The 19,100-nt window shown below is 44.7% G+C and overlaps 1 protein-coding gene across 2 annotated transcripts in view; it reads right to left on the minus strand.

Moving 5' to 3' along the window:
* Positions 1–19,100, minus strand: part of NT5E (5'-nucleotidase ecto) — a 502,044-nt gene that overhangs the window by 386,332 nt on the left and 96,612 nt on the right. For both annotated transcript variants that reach the window (XM_030199135.1, XM_030199136.1), the window contains exon 5: positions 7,281–7,435. In XM_030199135.1, coding sequence (XP_030054995.1) covers positions 7,281–7,435 — 155 coding nt within the window. The remainder of the gene's footprint in view (positions 1–7,280; positions 7,436–19,100) is intronic.

A 19,100-nucleotide genomic window follows, 5' to 3' on the forward strand; every position in this document is an offset into this window, starting at 1 on the left:
AACAAGTGGACAATATATTCAAGTATGTATAATAAGAAATGACGACCTTAAACAATATAAAAGTGTCTAAGAGGTTCTTAGTTCACCACAAAGAATCTCTGGAGACAGACTGACCAAATTTGCTGTCATACAGATGTCTGTGTCTAAACAATATACTGAATTAGGTTCGAATGCAGATCAGACAATCACAAATACAATACAGAAAAAGGATCAGCTACTGATAAATGACAGGAAATTCCTCCAACGGAGGCTGTCTTCAAATTAGCAGGAAAAAAGGCCTCAAAGAGCTTTCAGGTCTTCAATTGATCTGCAGAAGCTACGCTGGGTATCAAGACCCTACTTTCATCCTTGGCCAAAAAAACCTGCTCTTGCGTTATTTAATTAACAAAATCGCTCATGGATGCAATATACATTATGTGTCCTCCACCTTCATAAACCGTTCAATAGATTATGTAATACTCAATAACCCACTTATCTTTATAGTGAGTACTCTCAGATCAGCGTGACATGCTGTTTCCCTCTTTTCTTTCTGTTATTAATGTGTTAAGCCGACGATGGCCAGCGTTTCGCACGGCTGCTTCAGGGCTTCAATTTCACATTTGAAAGAAAGGTCAGCACTGCTTCTCCACGCTTAAAAGACAGAATAATAGAAATAGAGAGAGAGACTAATGGGCTCACCTCCTACCTTAACATGGCCAAAACCGAGCTTCTCATCTTTCCCCCTAAACCTACCTCTCCTCTCCTCCCCACTTTCTCTATTTCTGTGGATGGCACTATCATTCTCTCTGTCTCATCAGCTGGTAACCTTGGGGTCATCTTTGACTCCTCTCTCTCCTTCTCTGCTCACATTCAGCAGATTGCTAAAACCTGTCGTTTCTTTCTCTATAACATCAGCAAAATCCATCCCTTCATCTCGGAGCACACTACCAGAACCCTTATCCACACTCTTATCACCTCTCATCTTGATTATTGTAACCTGCTTCTCACCGGCCTCCCTCTTAGCCATCTCTCTCCTCTTCAATCAGTCCAAAACTCTGAGGCACGACTCATTTTCCGCCACATTAGCCCTCTGCTTAAGTCACTTCACTGGCTCCCTGTCTGTTTCCGCATTCAATTCAAACTTCTCTTGTTGACCTATAAGTGCATTCACTCTGCCGCCCCCCCAGTACCTCTCCACTCTTGTCTCTCCCTATGCCCCCTCTCGGGTACTCCGTTCTGTAGATAAATCTCTCTTATCTGTCCCCTTCTCCTCTACTGCTAATTCCAGACTCCGTTCCTTTTATCTTGCTGCACCTCACGCCTGGAATAGACTACCTGAGCCTGTATGTCTAGCCCCGTCTTCGGCCGTTTTCAAGTCCAAACTTAAAACCCACCTCTTTACCACTGCTTTTGACTCCTAACCACTACTCACTTGCCCTGTCCTTTTATCCTCACCTCTTTATTCCCTTACCCTTATTGTTCTGTTTACCTGTCCTATCTAGATTGTAAGCTCTTTGAGCAGGGACTGTCTTTTTGTGTATGGTGTACAGCGCTGCGTATGTCTTGTAGCGCTATAGAAATGATAAGTAGTAATAGTAGATTGAGAAAATACTGAGACTAGAGTCAAATGGCCAGGGCTCTGATTGGTTCTCTGGTGTTAGAATTTTCTCAGTCTCCACCTGCTGGAAGGTGTAGACAACCCAGCAGTCCAATCCTGGGCCGGTCCAGAGGGATGCTAAGGAACACTAATTTAAAGAACTAAAAAGGAAAATAGCCCATTAAGAGATAAACAAAATCTAAAAGGATCATATAGCACAGTTTATCACTAGCAGATGGCTCAAATGAAAAACAGAAAGAAAGAAAGAAAGAAAGAAAGAAAGAAAGAAAGAAAGAAAGAAAGAAAGAAAGAAAGAAAGAAAGAAAGAAACAGATCAGGTAAGACACAAAACTTTCTTTCCTTTAGTCCTATCAGAGTAGTCCAGATAAATGGATTATGTTCCTCTACCAGAAAATGGAGACAGAGGAAGTTCTTGTGACTTGCTCCTTAAGGATATTATGCAGCACAGAACGTTCAGTATTTGGAATAGCCAAGCAATAGTGCTCAAAATCTGCATGATGGCCAACATTGAAACTTCCAGACCAAGGGCCCTGTTTAATAAGACTTGCTAGCGTTTTTAGTGCGTGCCTAAAATTAGTGTGCGCTAAACGCTACAGACACCCATATATTTTCCTATGGGTGTCTTTAACGTTTAGAGCACGCTAAAAACACTAGCGCTCCCTTAGCGCTGTTTAGTAAACAGGGTCCTAAATGACCTAATAAGGTTATAACCTTAACAGCTAGTGAGGCATATACTCTGACATGCAGATATTTCATTGAGTTAGGAAATGTGCGACAAACAATAGGTTAGCAAAAACAAAAGTAGAATCAGTGATATCTGAAAAATATAGCTTGTAAGAAAAATAAAATTAAACAACCAGGGAGGGATTCTGGACTGGTCTAACAGGACTAAAGGAAAAAGTTATTAGTAAGACATAACTTTTCCTTCCACAGCATCCTATCAGACCAGTCTAGACAAACGGGATGTAGCAAAGCAGTGTACTCAACTTAGGGCGGGACTAAAACATCTAAACACTCAAAATAGAAAAAGAATTTTGCAAATAAATGTATCATTAATCTCCCCAATATAATAAACTGAGAGAGAGAGAGAGAGAGATAGCCTTCAAAGTCCTTTCCAGTGATACCTAGTAGAGAGTACTAAGAGCAATCAGAAGAGCTCTGGAAAGACAAAAGATATGGAAGAATAGAAGAATGAGAGTCCCATGATAAGAAAGAAAATAGCATTGATAGACCATGGAAGAGATGTGTAGACTAAGAAACAACCCAAGAAAATCCTAAGACTAAAGCACATCTATGAAGGGAATATTGCAACTACAAAAGTCCTGTAAGAGTTGAATATCCAGAGAAGGAAACATAGGAAGAAAGCTATCGGGCTGCAAAACCACTGTGCTTCCCTATCTACATCTATGACAACCAAGGGTAAAGAAGGGAGACCAATAAGAATGGACTAACTATTGACTGACCTGGAGGGGCATTTTCGAAAGGAACATCCAAGTTTTGATTTGGATGTCCTTGCAAAATGTCGAAATCCAGGGGTGGGGAAAATCGTATTTTTGAAAAAAAATGGATGTCCATCTTTTGTTTCGATAATACCGTCAGGGAGGATCAAATCTTTAAAAATCTTTAAATTTGGAAGTCCCTAGGATCTGGATGTCCTTAGACATGGACATTTCTGATTTTCAGTGATTTTCGAAACCAAAGACGTCCATGTGAAAAACATCCTAATGCAAGCCATTTGGTTGTGGGATGAGCCAGCATTTCTACTGCACTGGTCCCCCTAACATACCAGGACACCAACTGGGCACCCTAGCGGGCACTGCAGTAGACTTCATAACATAGTAACATAGTAGATGATGGCAGAAAAAGACCTGCACGGTCCTTCCAGTCTGCCCAAAAAGATAAAAAAAGTAGCACATATGAATTTATTTGTACTGTCCTCTTCAGGGCACAGACCGTATAAGTCTGGCCAGCCCTATCCCCGCCTCCCAACCACCAGCTCTGGCACAGACTGTATAAGTCTGCCCAGCACTATCCTCGCCTCCCAATTACCAGTCCCGCCTCCTACCACCAGCTCTGGCACAGACCGTATAAGTCTGCCCAGCACTATCCCCGCCGCCCAACCACCAGCCCCGGCACAGACCGTATAAGTCTGCCCAGCACTATCCCCGCCGCCCAACCACCAGCCCCGGCACAGACCGTATAAGTCTGCCCAGCACTAGTCCCGCCTCCCAACCACCAGCCCCGGCACAGACCGTACAAGTCTGCCCAGCACTAGCCCCGCCTCTGCCACCCATTCTAGGCTAATCTCCTGAGGATCCCTTCTTTCTGCACAGGATTCCTTTATGTTTATCCCACGCATGTTTGAATTCCGTTACCATTTTCATCTCCACCACCTCCCGCGGGAGGGCATTCCAAGCATCCACCACCCTCTCTGTGAAAAAATACTTCCTGACCTTCTTGAGTCTGCCCCCCTTCAATCTCATTTCATGCCCTCTTGTTCTACCGCCTTCCCATCTCCGGAAAAGGTTTGTTTGCAGATTAATACCTTTCAAATATTTGAACGTCTGTATCATATCACCCCTGTTCCGCCTTTCCTCCAGGGTATACATGTTCAGGTCCACAAGTCTCTCCTCAAACGTCTTGTACCGCAAATCCCATACCATCCCTGTAGCTCTTCTTTGCACCGCTTCAATTCTTTTTACATCCTTAGCAAGATACGGCCTCCAAAACTGAACACAATACTCCAGGTGGGGCCTCACCAACGACTTGTACAGGGGCATCAACACCTCTTTTCTTCTGCTGGTCACACCTCTCTCTATACAGCCTAGTAACCTTCTAGCTAAGGCCACCGCCTTGTCACACTGTTTCATTGCCTTCAGATCCTCAGATACTATCACCCCAAGATCCTTCTCCCCATCCGTACCTAGCAGACTCTCACCGCCTAACACATATGCTTCTCTTGGATTTCTACTCCCTAAGTGCATCACTTTGCATTTCTTCACATTGAATTTTAATTGCCAAACCTTAGACCATTCTTCAAGCTTTTTCAGATCCTTTTTCATGTTTTCCACTCCCTCCGGGGTGTCCACTGTGTTACAAATCTTAGTATCATCCGCAAATAGGCAAACTTTACCTTCTAACCCTTCGACAATGTCACTCACAAATATATTGAACAGAATCGGCCCCAGCACCGATCCCTGAGGCACTCCACTACTCACCTTTCCGTCCTCCGAGCGAACTCCATTCACCACCACCCTCTGGCGCCTGTCCGTCAACCAGTTCACCACTTTGGGTCCTATCTTCAGCCCATCTAGTTTATTTAAGAGCCTCCTGTGGGGAACCGTGTCAAAAGCCTTGCTGAAATCTAAGTAGATAACGTCCATAGCACGTCCACGGTTCAATTCTCCGGTCACCCAAAGAATTTAATGAGATTCGTTTGGCACGATTTCCCTTTGGTAAAACCATGTTGTCTCGGATCTTGCAACTCATTTTCTTCCAGGAAATTCACTATCCTTTCCTTCAGCATCGCTTCCATTACTTTTCCAATAATTGAAGTGAGGCTTACCGGCCTGTAGTTTCCAGCTTCTTCCCTATCACCACTTTTGTGAAGAGGGACCACCTCCACTGTTCTCCAATCCCTCGGAACCTCTCCCGTTTCTAAGGATTTATTAAACAAATCTTTATGAGGACCCGCCAGAACCTCTCTGAGCTCCCTCAATATCCTGGGGTGGATCCCGTCCGGTCCCATGGCTTTGTCCACCTTTAGTTTTTCTAGTTGTTGATACACACTCTCTTCCGTGAACGGTGCTATATCCACTCCATTCTCCAATGAACTTTTGCCAGTCCATCGTGGTCCTTCTCCAGTGGGTGCAGTTTGTGTGCAACCCAGGTGGATAACTGCACACACAGGGGCTGAGGAGCCCAGGAAGATATACAAAGAATTGTACACTATATTTAGAAGTGAACCACAGCTGAATGGAAAAAAACATGCAATTGGGCTAGCTCCGAATCATCAGTGGCTACAAAACTTCTTCAGCTGTGCTACTTCTGTAACTGAAAAAATAATCCAACTATCCTGAATCTGGCAAGCCAGATCTGTAACTCATGTTGAAACACAGTGCACGCATCAAATTTGGTAGAACACAACCAAAAATTGAATTGTATAGCTTTGACCAGATAGGAAATGTGTTTTTTTTTTTAATTTAAGAATATTGATGATGGGAAACAAAAAAAAGCAAGTTTGGCTATTTCTGGCAAAATACAGCCAGCTGGCTGAAGAAGACAAGAACAGGAACTCTATACAGGAAAAACTAGGTAATACTCCACATAAGAGTCAAAGAAATATTCACTGCTTACAGATAGAACATTTAACTGCTTATAGAAACCAGAACAAAGGTTCCCGTCAGTAATCCCCGATGCAAGAAAAAGTCAAGTCAGATACCAGTGACAGCTTAATAAGAAATAGAAGCACAAACACCAGGGCACTGAAATTAATTATAACAGGCTCACAAAATGCAGGAGATGTTGATAGTGCAATGATCTGGCGAGGGGTGGGGGAGAGGGAGGAGGTAGGGAACTCAGACCTCTTTGAGATATACTTCAACTCCCTCTTTTTTTTTTTTATATAGGAGCTTATGCCAAAGAAGACACTCCCAAACTCAACTGAAACCCAGGCATTAAGCTAGGTCAGGAGAACAAGCCCAGCAGGGCACCTCTAACTCCTAGTTCAGCAGAAAAGCCAAATGGGAACCCTCAACTCAGCTGTGACTCAGCATAAAACTGACTCAGGAGCACAAAACTCCAAAATGGTAGTTAAAGCTCAACTGAAACTAGTTATAAACCAGGTCAGGAGCAGGGCTGTTAGCACTGTCATCCATCTGCTTGGGAGACAGAGAAATACTGAACATTCTGCAGTATGATACCTTTAAGGAGTGAATCACTTGAGAACTACTTTCATTCTCTGTCTCCATCTGCTGGTAGAAGGACAAAACCCATTTGTGTGGACTGGTCTGAGAGGATGCTATGGAATAGGATACTGAATGAAAAACCAGAAGGCTGCAAAAACAAGAAAGAAAAAGGTGGAAAAAAATAAATGGAGAGTTAGACGAGAAGAAATCCAGGGAAGAGAAGAGCAGAGTAGCACTTTTGCATTTCTGGGATTTTTTTTTCAGTACCATAAAGTACTACATAAAATGTCAGTGTGTCTTCTCTGAAGCTAGATGACACTAAGATGTCAACTAACAAACAGAAAAACACCTATATGTGGGTCAACCTTGTAGTAATTCTGAACCTTGCTGCTGGGCAAGGTCTCATCAGCATCTACTGTACCTGTTAATTTCTGGCATTATCGTTTCAAAAAATTAATTTGAGGTTCACATTCTTTGAAAACATTAGTTATGCTCATTCATCCATCTTACTGAAAGATTTGGATGAATTATTACAGCTTCTGCTACTGGGCAGAAGACAGATGAAATCAAAAGGTGAAGAGCACAACTTTGAAATAAAGCCACTTAAAAAAAAAGTGACCTGTTAGAAACCAAGAGCATTTAATACACATAGATGGGGCGATAATGACATTTTTTTTACTATATATATATATATATATATACAATTTTACATTGTAAACCACCTAGAAGGTTATACCTATGGGCGGTATAAATATTTTCCTAGCTGTATTTCTTACCATAGCATCACAAATCAAGTTTCCCATGTTGCATTCTCGATTGCGACATTCCTCAGTTGTGCCATTTAGATAGACTACTGTTTTACCTATAGCCTGGGTGGAGTAGTTATTTATTTGCTCTTTCCATTTATTAACTTCTGCTTTCAATTCTTCATCTATAGAAGAGAGGTGTGGTAGCCGTGTTAGTCCACTTTTAAAGGTAATCAATAGAAATAAAACAAAATAAAACATGGAAAAGAAAATAAGATGATATCTTTTTTATTGGACATAACTTAATACATTTGATCAGTTTTCGAAGGTTGCCCTTCTTCGTCAGATCGGAAATAAGCAAATGTGGTAGATGACAGTATATATAAGTGAAACATCAAAGCATTTCAGTGACAGTCTAACAGGGTGGGGGTGGATAGGAGATGGAAAAAAGAATTTTAGTCTGAAACAAGTTATTAGCAACATACCTCCAATTTCAAGTTGCACTAGGCCACACATTGATTCCGAGGTCAATCATTATGGCACATAGCACTACTTGATCATAAAAGTTATTGAGAAAGTTTAGCCAATCTCAATTATATAAACTAAGAACACTTGTGTGCATTATTGGAAGGATATGTGTCCTTGGCTACAATATCATAATACTGTGCCATACATGGAACTGCATATAGTACAAATTCTGGATTGCATAAATGGAAAATTTTTCAGGATGAATAATATATATTTTTTTCATGCATAATACTATTTATAACTATGTATAACTATGAAGCAAGGAATAAAACTGAACAAAGAATAAAATAGCTTGGTTTGTAGATATGATCAGAATACTGATCAGGTACACGAGGGCTGACATGCAAAGAATTTACCTGGTGAAAATGATGGCCCCCTGAACTGGCTGCAGTTGTATAATTAAAATCACAAGCTGCAGACTTAACTAGGTAAAAAAAAAAGGGCTGGGCTCGAGATATTGAAGCAAATTTAGCTAGATTACCTTGTTCACATAAAAAGCAGGCATAAATCCATCTGTTCTGAGTGAGTTGATTTAGCTTGATATTCAGCTGCACAATTAGCAAGGGTAAATGTGGCTGAATATCTATTCAAACATAATCAGATAGCAGCTAAAAGGACAGATTTTCTGAACCATGAAAACAAAACCATGCAAGTCGGGTTGACATTCTTCTGTAAAACACAGAGAGGCAGATATTCCAAGACCTCTCCCGAGCAGGTAAAATAATGGGCTAATTTTAGCGGGTTATCTTTAGGTGAATTGCTGAACCTAACTAGTTATGATTTCAGTTGAACATTCAGTTAAATCTAGGTACTCAAAGTTTGACTGGGTAGATTTGGTGTGGCTGGATCCATGGATATTACTGTAGCAGAGTCCCCTGGAACCCCACCCCCCCTTAAAAAAAAACAACCAAACAAAAAAACTAGAACTCTCTTTCTCCCTTTCTTGCACTCAAGTTCAACAAAATCACAGCTCCCCCACCTGCCCTGTGCTAACCCTCCTCTCCTGTTTCCTATATCCAACTTACACTCTCTTAGGATTTTTAAGGCAGTGAAAGGGAGAGTAGATGGAATATTTGGGAAGACTGGATAGGCCATATGGTCTTTATCTGACTTCATTTTTTTGTTTCATTTTTTTTCTGTTTCTAAAATATGAGTCTTATGCACCCATACTAGCTCACTTCCTTCCTCCATATCAAAACTAATGCTCTTCCCTTCTGGATTCCCAACCTTCATGCACCTCCATGAACCTCTCAGTGTTTAGGAATCACTTCAGTCTAGCCAGCTCAGAAAGCTGAAACAGTTACAGCTAACTCATTTATAGCCCACTAATACCAATAAAATAGTTCATAGCAGGTTACAACAAAGATACTAGATTACAAAAGACAAAATCTAGGATGTAACAATGATTAGACAAAATTATCCTGATCTGGAACAGTAACATACATCTCATCTTAGTTGCTTCCCTAACAAGTATTTATGAAACAACCATGGGCTCTGTATACTAAGCGTGGGTGTCTCTAGCGTTAGCGCATGCTAAAAAGTAAGCATGCCTACAGCGCTGCTTAGTAAACAGGGCCCCATGTCTTCAAATCTTTATTAAAAGTAACAACTGGGCAAGCAACTTAACATAGATGACATAGCAGGCCAAAAAATAGCAGACTAATAAGCAAACAAACAAACAACTTCTTTGAGGTGATTCCCCGAGAACTAGGGAAGGAAAAAAATAATTATTTATGAAAATTCTATCGATATAATGAATCCGAATAACATACTAAAGAAAGCATATAGCAAAGAATCAGGCCACAAACGATCTTATATAATAAGCATCCCAATGTAAAGAGCATTCCAGCCTCTACTGGAAGCCAGTGTAGTTTAATGAAAAATGGAGTAATATGATCAGTTTTCTTAAGAGAAAAAATTAAGGAAACTGTCACATTTTGAATAGTTTGAATTTTTCTAACAGTTTGTTTTGGTAGACCCAGGTATATAATATTACAGTAATCCAATTTGCTAAGAATAAGTGACTGTACCAGCCATCTAAACAAATCTTCTGATAAACATTTTCTAATGCTTCTTAGTTTTTTCATCATATAGAAAGAGCTTTTTGCTAAAGAGTTTACTTGATGTTCCATTGTTAATTTCTCATCTAGTGTAACATCCAAGATCTTAACTGTACGATCTAAAGAATAAAAGTTGACATCAATACTAAATTGTGAGTCTAAATTTAAGCTCTGCCTATTCCCTAACAGAAGAAATTTAGTTTTTTCCATATTTAATTTAAAGTGGTGAATATCTAGTCAGCAATGATAGTAGGACAATGTGCAATTATGTGCTTCCCTAAGATCTGTCAAAATAGGAAAAACTACCATTACATCATCTGCGTAAATATAAACAGGATATAAGAACATTAAACAAGACACGTGACAGGGGAGATCCCTGGGGGACACCAGATGGCAATGACCAGCTTTTTGAGAGCAACCCTTGCATCTTTACTCGATAAGTTCGAAATGTAAGAAAGCCTTTAATCCAAGATAACACCTTGCCTGTAATACCAAAATCATCTAAGATCTCAAGTAATCTCTCACGATCGACCAGATGAAATGCGCTAGAAAGATCTAACTGCATTATGTGCTTTCTGACCCTTACACAGGAAATAACATAGTAACATAGTAAATGATGGCAGATAAAGACCTGAACGATCCATCCAGTCTGCCCAACAAGATAAACTCATTTTACATGGTATGTGATACTTTATATGTATACCTGAGTTTGATTTGTCCCTGCCTTTCTCAGGGAAAAGACCGTGAAAGTCTGCCCCGCACTGTTCCTGTACTAAAAGTTCTGAAGCTAACACTGAAGCCCCTTAAAATTTACACTCCAGCTCATCCATACCTATTCAGACATGATCAGGGCTCAGACCGTAGAAGTCTGCCCTGCACCGGTTTTACTCTCCAAATACCGGCATCGCCACCCAATCTCCGCTATGATTCTGTAGATCCATTCCTTCTAAACAGGATTCTTTTGTGTTGATCCCACGCATGTTTGAATTCCATTACCGTTTTCATCTCCACCACCTCCGCAGGAGGGCATGCCACATATCTACCACCCTTTCTGTGAAAAAATACTTCCTGACATTACTCTTGAGTCTGTCCCCTTTCAACCTCAATTCATGTCCTCTAGTCCTTCCGCCTTCCCGTCTCCGGAAAAGGTTCATTTGCAGATTCATACCTTTCAAATATTTGAACGTCTGTATCATGTCACCTGTTTCTCCTTTCCTCCAAGGTATTCATGTTCAGGTCGGCAAGTTTCTCCTCGTAAGGTTTGCAACGCAAATCCCATACCATTTTTCTAGCTTTTCTTTGCACCGCTTCCAGTCTTTTTACATCTTTAGCAAGATATGGCCTCCAAAACTGAACACAATACTCCAAGCGGGGCCTCACCAACAACTTGTAGAGGAGCATCAATACCTCCTTTCTTCTGCTGGTTATACGTCTCTCTATGCAGCCTAGCATCCTTCTGGCCACGGCCGTCGCATTGTTTCTTCACCTTTAGATCCTCAGACACCAACACCCCAAGGTCTCTCTCCTGAGTCGAGCTTACTAATCTCTCCTCTCCTATTCGGTATCTCTCTTTTGGGTTTCTACACTCCAAATGCATCACTCTGCACTTCTTGGCATTACATTTTAACTTATAAATTATAACAATTACACCAGTCTTTGCTTCACTGTAAGTGATTTATGCTATATTATTTATTTTTTGTTTATATTTTTTTAATATGCAGTGCTCAGTATTTGCTGTTGTCCCAAATAACCATATGATAGTGTCAGCCAGCAGCGCTCAACCATCACAGCACTGTTCCTGCCTGCCTACCTTCCATAATCAAAAACCTTTTCTGCTGTTAACTTCAGTCTTAATAGTGTGAGAATAAATTCACTTATCTTAGCAGGCGTATAGACTTTCAATGATGAGTCATACTGCATTGCTGCTGATCAACCTTCACCCTAGTGCTGATGTGAACTGTGATTAAAATCAATATTCCATTTTATTCCCGATGCGGGGCCACGTTTCTCCAACACGGTGTTTTCAACGGAATGTATCCACAAGCTGCAGAGAAAACTTGAAAATGCACATGGCATTTAATATTCTGATATCTTCTTTAAGCTTATCGTTTATACATATTAAACATCAGCACTAGGGTGAAGGTTGATCAGCAGCAACGCAATATGACCCATCATTGAAAGACTATGCGCCTGCTAAGATAAGTGAATTTATTCTCACACTATTAAGACTGAAGTTAACAGCAGAAAGGTTTTTGAATATGGAAGGTAGACAGGCAGGAACAGTGCTGTGATGGTTGAGCACTGCTGGCTGACACCGTATCATATGGTTATTTGGCACAACAGCAAATACTGAGCACTGCATATTAAAAAAATATAAACAAAAAATAAATAATCTATATATATAAAACGCACCACCAACGTTCTAATGAAGCCTCACTTCCGTTTTGCATGGTGGTATAGATATCCGGTTTCACGAATCACAGGCAGGAGTAAGGAGCATGGAAACACGCGCAGCGTGTTTCCCCCTACTCCTCCCCCTGCCTCACAATGAGCTGCCACTGCTTGAATGCAGGGAGGACTGGAGGTGCTGAAATCGGTAGGGTCATAAAACAAAAAAAAACAACACGGAGACACATTCTTACCAGCAACAGCACACAATCCAGATCGCCAGGTTCACCAACTTTCTCCTCCCCCACCCCAACAAATAACACAGCTTTAGAAGTAATTAAGAGAACTGCTAGCAAGTTCCCACATTCATGCCCTCTGCCAAGAGTTTTTCAACAAGCTGTCCAGGCCAGTGCTTCAAGGAAAAAGGCACAGCTCACATTTCGTTCTCTGCCAGGGAGAGGTGAATGCAGGGAGGACTGCAGGTGCTGTGTTCTGTACGTTAGCTCAGGCAGGCACTAGGACCTAGAGGGCACTGTTTGGGGGCCGCTCTCGAGACCACAACATTGTATATTCGCTGCTGCTGCTGCTGCTGCTGCTGCTGCTGCTGTGACTGATTCAGTGTCAGGCTCCGCTCCCAACCTTAGGAGTCTGTGTTTCATTTACAGAAAGGATAGCCTGTACAAGTATTCTTTCCACACACAAAAAGGCAAGTAGTTGAACGCTTACAGGAAAAGCGTATCTCAGTCAAGGCTGTGCAACAGGGAATGTACTGAGCGAAGAGTTTTGCCGCTGTTCTTCTATTTATAGTTTAATTTGTCTTTCCAGGTCTTTCATTTTTTTTTCTCTTGCATTTGCAGCAATATAAAATGAAAAGGTCAAAACGGTAACCACCCCCCAGAAACCCCCACAAAACCAACATATCCGCACAGATTACTCATGCAACTCACAAACTCCCCAAAAACACAATAACTAACCCACCCTCAAAATCCTCCCTCTACAACACGACAAAGGGAAGTACAGGGGAACAACATCAAACTTACTCACAGAAACATGCAACTACCCTCTACTCCCCACACACACACAGTCCCCAAACCACAAACACAACATACATGATTTCTGTCTGCCACTAACATGCACGTTCTCTTACAAAACAACCCTATCCTCACCCACAAACACCCCCCCCCAAAAAAATGCCAAACACTACTCCCCCCCCAAATACACAACATCTAATATGAAAAATCAACATCTCTCACTCACACCTATACACACAAGCAAACTCACCAGCCCCCACACCAACATACACACACTCTCATGCAAACACACTCTCTCTCACACTCACTGTCTCTCACATATGCACTCGCACACAGTCAATCAGACACACACACGCTCTCTCACAAACACACTCACACCCAGTCTCACTCTCTGACACACACACACACTCGCACAGTCACGCACTCACACTCACTCGCCCACACACACTCTCGCAAACATACACACTACGAGGAAAACCTTGCTAGCGCCCGTTTCATTTCACTCCGAAACGGGTCTTTTTCACTAGTATAACATAAATCACTTACAGTGAAGCAACGACTGGTGTAATTGTTATAATTTATTGGATGATCAGAGCTAGCTTGTATATGAGGGATCCCTAATTGCCATATTGATTACATTTTAACTGCCAGACCCTCGACCATTCTTCTAACGTCTGGAGAGCCCTTCTCATCGTTTCTACTCCCTCCAGGGTATCCACTCTATTGGCTATCTTCGTGTCACCAGCAAAAAGGCAAACCTTTCCTTCCAACCCTCTCACAAATATATTAAACAGAATAGGCCCCAGCACCGACCCCTGAGGAACTCCACTGTTCACCTTCCTTTCCTTCGAGCGGATTCCATTTACTGCCACCCTCTGCCACCTGTCGGTCAACCAGTTTTCTATCCAGTTCACCACTTTTGGTCCTAAGTTCAGCCCTTTTAGGTTATTCATGAGTCTTCTGTGGGGGACCGTATCAAACGCTTTGCTGAAATCCAAGTAGATTACATCTAGCGCACGGCCTTCATCCATTTCTTTTGTCACCCAGTCTCGTCTTCCGCCAGGGTTGCTTTATTCATACTACCCCTCTCCTTAAGTCGCTTCACTAGCTCCCTATCCGTTTTCGCATCCTGTTCAAACTTCTTCTACTAACCTATAAATGTACTCACTCTGCTGCTCCCCAGTATCTCTCCACACTCGTCCTTCCCTACACCCCTTCCCGTGCACTCCGCTCCATGGATAAATCCTTCTTATCTGTTCCCTTCTCCACTACTGCCAACTCCAGACTTCGCACCTTCTGTCTTGCTGCACCCTACGCCTGGAATAAACTTCCTGAGCCCCTACATCTTGCCCCATCCTTGGCCACCTTTAAATCTAGACTGAAAGCCCACCTCTTTAACATTGCTTTTGACTCGTAACCACTTGTAACCACTCGCCTCCACCTACCCTCTTCTCCTCCTTCCTGTACATATAGCGAATGCTACATACCTGTAGAAGGTATTCTCCGAGGACAGCAGGCTGATTGTTCTCACTGATGGGTTGACGTCCTCGGCAGCCCCCCTCCATCGGAAAGTTTACTAGCAAAGGCCTTTGCTAGTCCTCGCGCGCCCATGCGCACCGCGCATGCGCGGCCGTCTTCCCGCCCGAAACCGGCTCGAGCCGGCCAGTCCAGTATGTAGCAAGACAATACACTTCAAGGGAAGACTCAACTCCAAAGGGGAGGCGGGCGGGTTTGTGAGAACAATCAGCCTGCTGTCCTCGGAGAATACCTTCTACAGGTATGTAGCATTCGCTTTCTCCGAGGACAAGCAGGCTGCTTGTTCTCACTGATGGGGTATCCCTAGCCCCCAGGCTCACTCAAAACAACAACCATGGTCAATTGGGCCTCGCAACGGCGAGGACATTAATGAGATTGACCTAAAAAATTTACCAACTAACTGAGAGTGCAGCCTGGAACAGAACAAACAGGGCCCTCGGGGGGTGGAGTTGGATCCTAAAGCCCAAACAGGTTCTGAAGAACTGACTGCCCGAACCGACTGTCGCGTCGGGTATCCTGCTGCAGGCAGTAATGAGATGTGAATGTGTGGACAGATGACCACGTCGCAGCTTTGCAAATTTCTTCAATAGAGGCTGACTTCAAGTGGGCTACCGACGCAGCCATGGCTCTAACATTATGAGCCGTGACATGACCCTCAAGAGTCAGCCCCGCCTGGGCGTAAGTGAAGGAAATGCAATCTGCTAGCCAATTGGATATGGTGCGTTTCCCTACAGCCACTCCCCTCCTATTGGGGTCAAAAGAAACAAACAATTGGGCGGACTGTCTGTGGGGCTGTGTCCGCTCCAGATAGAAGGCCAATGCTCTCTTGCAGTCCAATGTGTGCAGCTGACGTTCAGCAGGGCAGGAATGAGGACGGGGAAAGAATCTTGGCAAGACAATTGACTGGTTTAGATGGAACTCCGACACGACCTTTGGCAAGAACTTAGGATGAGTGCGGAGGACTACTCTGTTATGATGAAATTTGGTGTAAGGGGCCTGGGCTACCAGGGCCTGAAGCTCACTGACTCTACGAGCTGAAGTAACTGCCACCAAGAAAATGACCTTCCAAGTCAAGTACTTCAGATGGCAGGAATTCAGTGGCTCGAAAGGAGGTTTCATCAGCTGGGTGAGAACGACATTGAGATCCCATGACACTGTAGGAGGCTTGACAGGGGGCTTTGACAACAGCAAGCCTCTCATGAAGCGAACAACTAAAGGCTGTCCTGAGATCGGCTTACCTTCCACATGGTAATGGTAAGCACTGATTGCACTAAGGTGAACCCTTACAGAGTTGGTCTTGAGACCAGACTCAGACAAGTGCAGAAGGTATTCAAGCAGGGTCTGTGTAGGACAAGAGCGAGGATCTAGGGCCTTGCTGTCACACCAGACGGCAAACCTCCTCCAATGGAAGAAGTAACTTCTCTTAGTGGAATCTTTCCTGGAAGCAAGCAAGATGCGGGAGACACCCTCTGACAGACCCAAAGAGGTAAAGTCTACGCCCTCAACATCCAGGCCGTAAGAGCCAGCGACTGGAGGCTGGGATGCAGAAGTGCCCCTTCGTCCTGTGTGATGAGGGTCGGAAAACACTCCAATCTCCACGGTTCTTCGGAGGACAACTCCAGAAGAAGAGGGAACCAGATCTGACGCGGCCAAAAAGGAGCAATCAGAATCATGGTGCCTCGGTCTTGCTTGAGTTTCAACAAAGTCTTCCCCACCAGAGGTATGGGAGGATAAGCATACAGCAGACCCCCCCCCCAGTCCAGGAGGAAGGCATCCGATGCCAGTCTGCCGTGGGCCTGAAGCCTGGAACAGAACTGAGGGACTTTGTGGTTCACTCGAGATGCGAAGAGATCTACCAAGGGGGTGCCCCACACCTGGAAGATCTGTCGTACCACACGGGAATTGAGCGACCACTCGTGAGGTTGCATAATCCTGCTCAACCTGTCGGCCAGACTGTTGTTTACGCCTGCCAGATATGTGGCTTGGAGCCCCATGCCGTGACGGCGAGCCCAGAGCCACATGCTGACGGCTTCCTGACACAGGGGGCGAGATCCGGTGCCCCCCTGCTTGTTGACATAGTACATGGCAACCTGGTTGTCTGTCTGAATTTGGATAATTTGGTGGGACAGCCGATCTCTGAAAGCCTTCAGAGCGTTCCAGATCGCTCGTAACTCCAGAAGATTGATCTGCAGATCGCGTTCCTGGAGGGACCAGCTTCCTTGGGTGTGAAGCCCATCGACATGAGCTCCCCATCCCAGGAGGGACGCATCCGTGGTCAGTACCTTTTGTGGCTGAGGAATTTGGAAGGGACGTCCCAGAGTCAAATTGGAGCAAATCGTCCACCAATATAGGGATTTGAGAAAACTCGTGGACAGGTGGATCACGTCCTCTAGACCCCCGGCGGCCTGATACCACTGGGAGGCTAGGGTCCATTGAGCAGATCTCATGTGAAGGCGGGCCATGGGAGTCACATGAACTGTGGAGGCCATGTGGCCCAGCAATCTCAACATCTGCCGAGCTGTGATCTGCTGGGACGCTCGCACCCGCGAGACGAGGGACAACAAGTTGTTGGCTCTCGTCTCTGGGAGATAGGCGCGAGCCGTCCGAGAATCCAGCAGAGCTCCTATGAATTCGAGTTTCTGCACTGGGAGAAGATGGGACTTTGGATAATTTATCACAAACCCCAGGAGCTCCAGGAGGCGAATAGTCATCTGCATGGACTGCAGGGCTCCTGCCTCGGATGTGTTCTTCACCAGCCAATCGTCGAGATATGGGAACACGTGCACCCCCAGCCTGCGAAGTGCCGCTGCTACTACAGCCAAGCACTTTGTGAACACCCTGGGCGCAGAGGCGAGCCCAAAGGGTAGCACACAGTACTGGAAGTGGCGTGTGCCCAGCTGAAATCGCAGATACTGTCTGTGAGCTGGCAGTATCGGGATGTGAGTGTAGGCATCCTTCAAGTCCAGAGAGCATAGCCAATCGTTTTGCTGAATCATGGGGAGGAGGGTGCCCAGGGAAAGCATCCTGAACTTTTCTTTTACGAGATATTTGTTCAGGGCCCTTAGGTCTAGGATGGGACGCATCCCCCCTGTCTTCTTTTCCACAAGGAAGTACCTGGAATAGAATCCCAGCCCTTCCTGCCCGGCTGGCACGGGCTCGACCGCACTGGCGCTGAGAAGGGCGGAGAGTTCCTCTGCAAGTACCTGCTTGTGCTGGAAGCTGTAAGACTGAGCTCCCGGTGGACAATTTGGAGGTTTTGAGGCCAAATTGAGGGTGTATCCTTGCCGGACTATTTGCAGAACCCACTGATCGGAGGTTATGAGAGGCCACCTTTGGTGAAAAGCTATCAACCTCCCCCCGACCGGCAGGTCGCCCGGCACTGACACTGGGATGTCGGCTATGCCCTGCTGGAGCCAGTCAAAAGCTCGCCCCTTGCTTTTGCTGGGGAGCCGCGGGGCCTTGCTGAGGCGCACGCTGCTGACGAGAGCGAGCGCGCTGGGGTTTAGCCTGGGCCGCAGGCTGTCGGGAAGGAGGATTGTACCTACGCTTACCAGAAGCATAGGGACCAGTCTTCCTTCCCCCGAAAAATCTTCTACCTGTAGAGGTAGATGCTGAAGGCTGCCGGCGGGAGAACTTGTCGAATGCGGTGTCCCGCTGGTGGAGAGACTCTACCACCTGCTCGACTTTTTCCCCAAAAATGTTGTCCGCACGGCAAGGCGAGTCCGCAATCCGCTGCTGGAGTCTATTCTCCAGGTCGGCGGCACGCAGCCATGAGAGCCTGCGCATCACCACACCTTGAGCAGCGGCCCTGGACGCAACATCAAAAGTGTCATAAACTCCTCTGGCCAGGAATTTTCTGCACGCCTTCAGCTGCCTGACCACCTCCTGAAAAGGCTTGGCTTGCTCAGGGGGAAGAGCATCAACCAAGCCCGCCAACTGCCGCACATTGTTCCGCATGTGTATGCTCGTGTAGAGCTGGTAAGACTGGATCTTGGCCACGAGCATAGAAGAATGGTAGGCCTTCCTCCCAAAGGAGTCTAAGGTTCTAGGGTCTTTGCCCGGGGGCGCCGAAGCATGCTCCCTAGAACTCTTAGCCTTCTTTAGGGCCAAATCCACAACTCCAGAGTCATGAGGCAACTGAGTGCGCATCAGCTCTGGGTCCCCATGGATCCGGTACTGGGACTCGATCTTCTTGGGAATGTGGGGATTACTTAATGGCTTGGTCCAGTTCGCAAGCAATGTCTTTTTCAGGACATGATGCAAGGGAACAGTGGACGCTTCCTTAGGTGGAGAAGGATAGTCCAGGA

The sequence above is a fragment of the Microcaecilia unicolor genome, chromosome 3 (genome assembly GCF_901765095.1).
Source record: "Microcaecilia unicolor chromosome 3, aMicUni1.1, whole genome shotgun sequence".
Classification (NCBI taxonomy): Eukaryota; Metazoa; Chordata; class Amphibia; order Gymnophiona; family Siphonopidae; genus Microcaecilia; species Microcaecilia unicolor.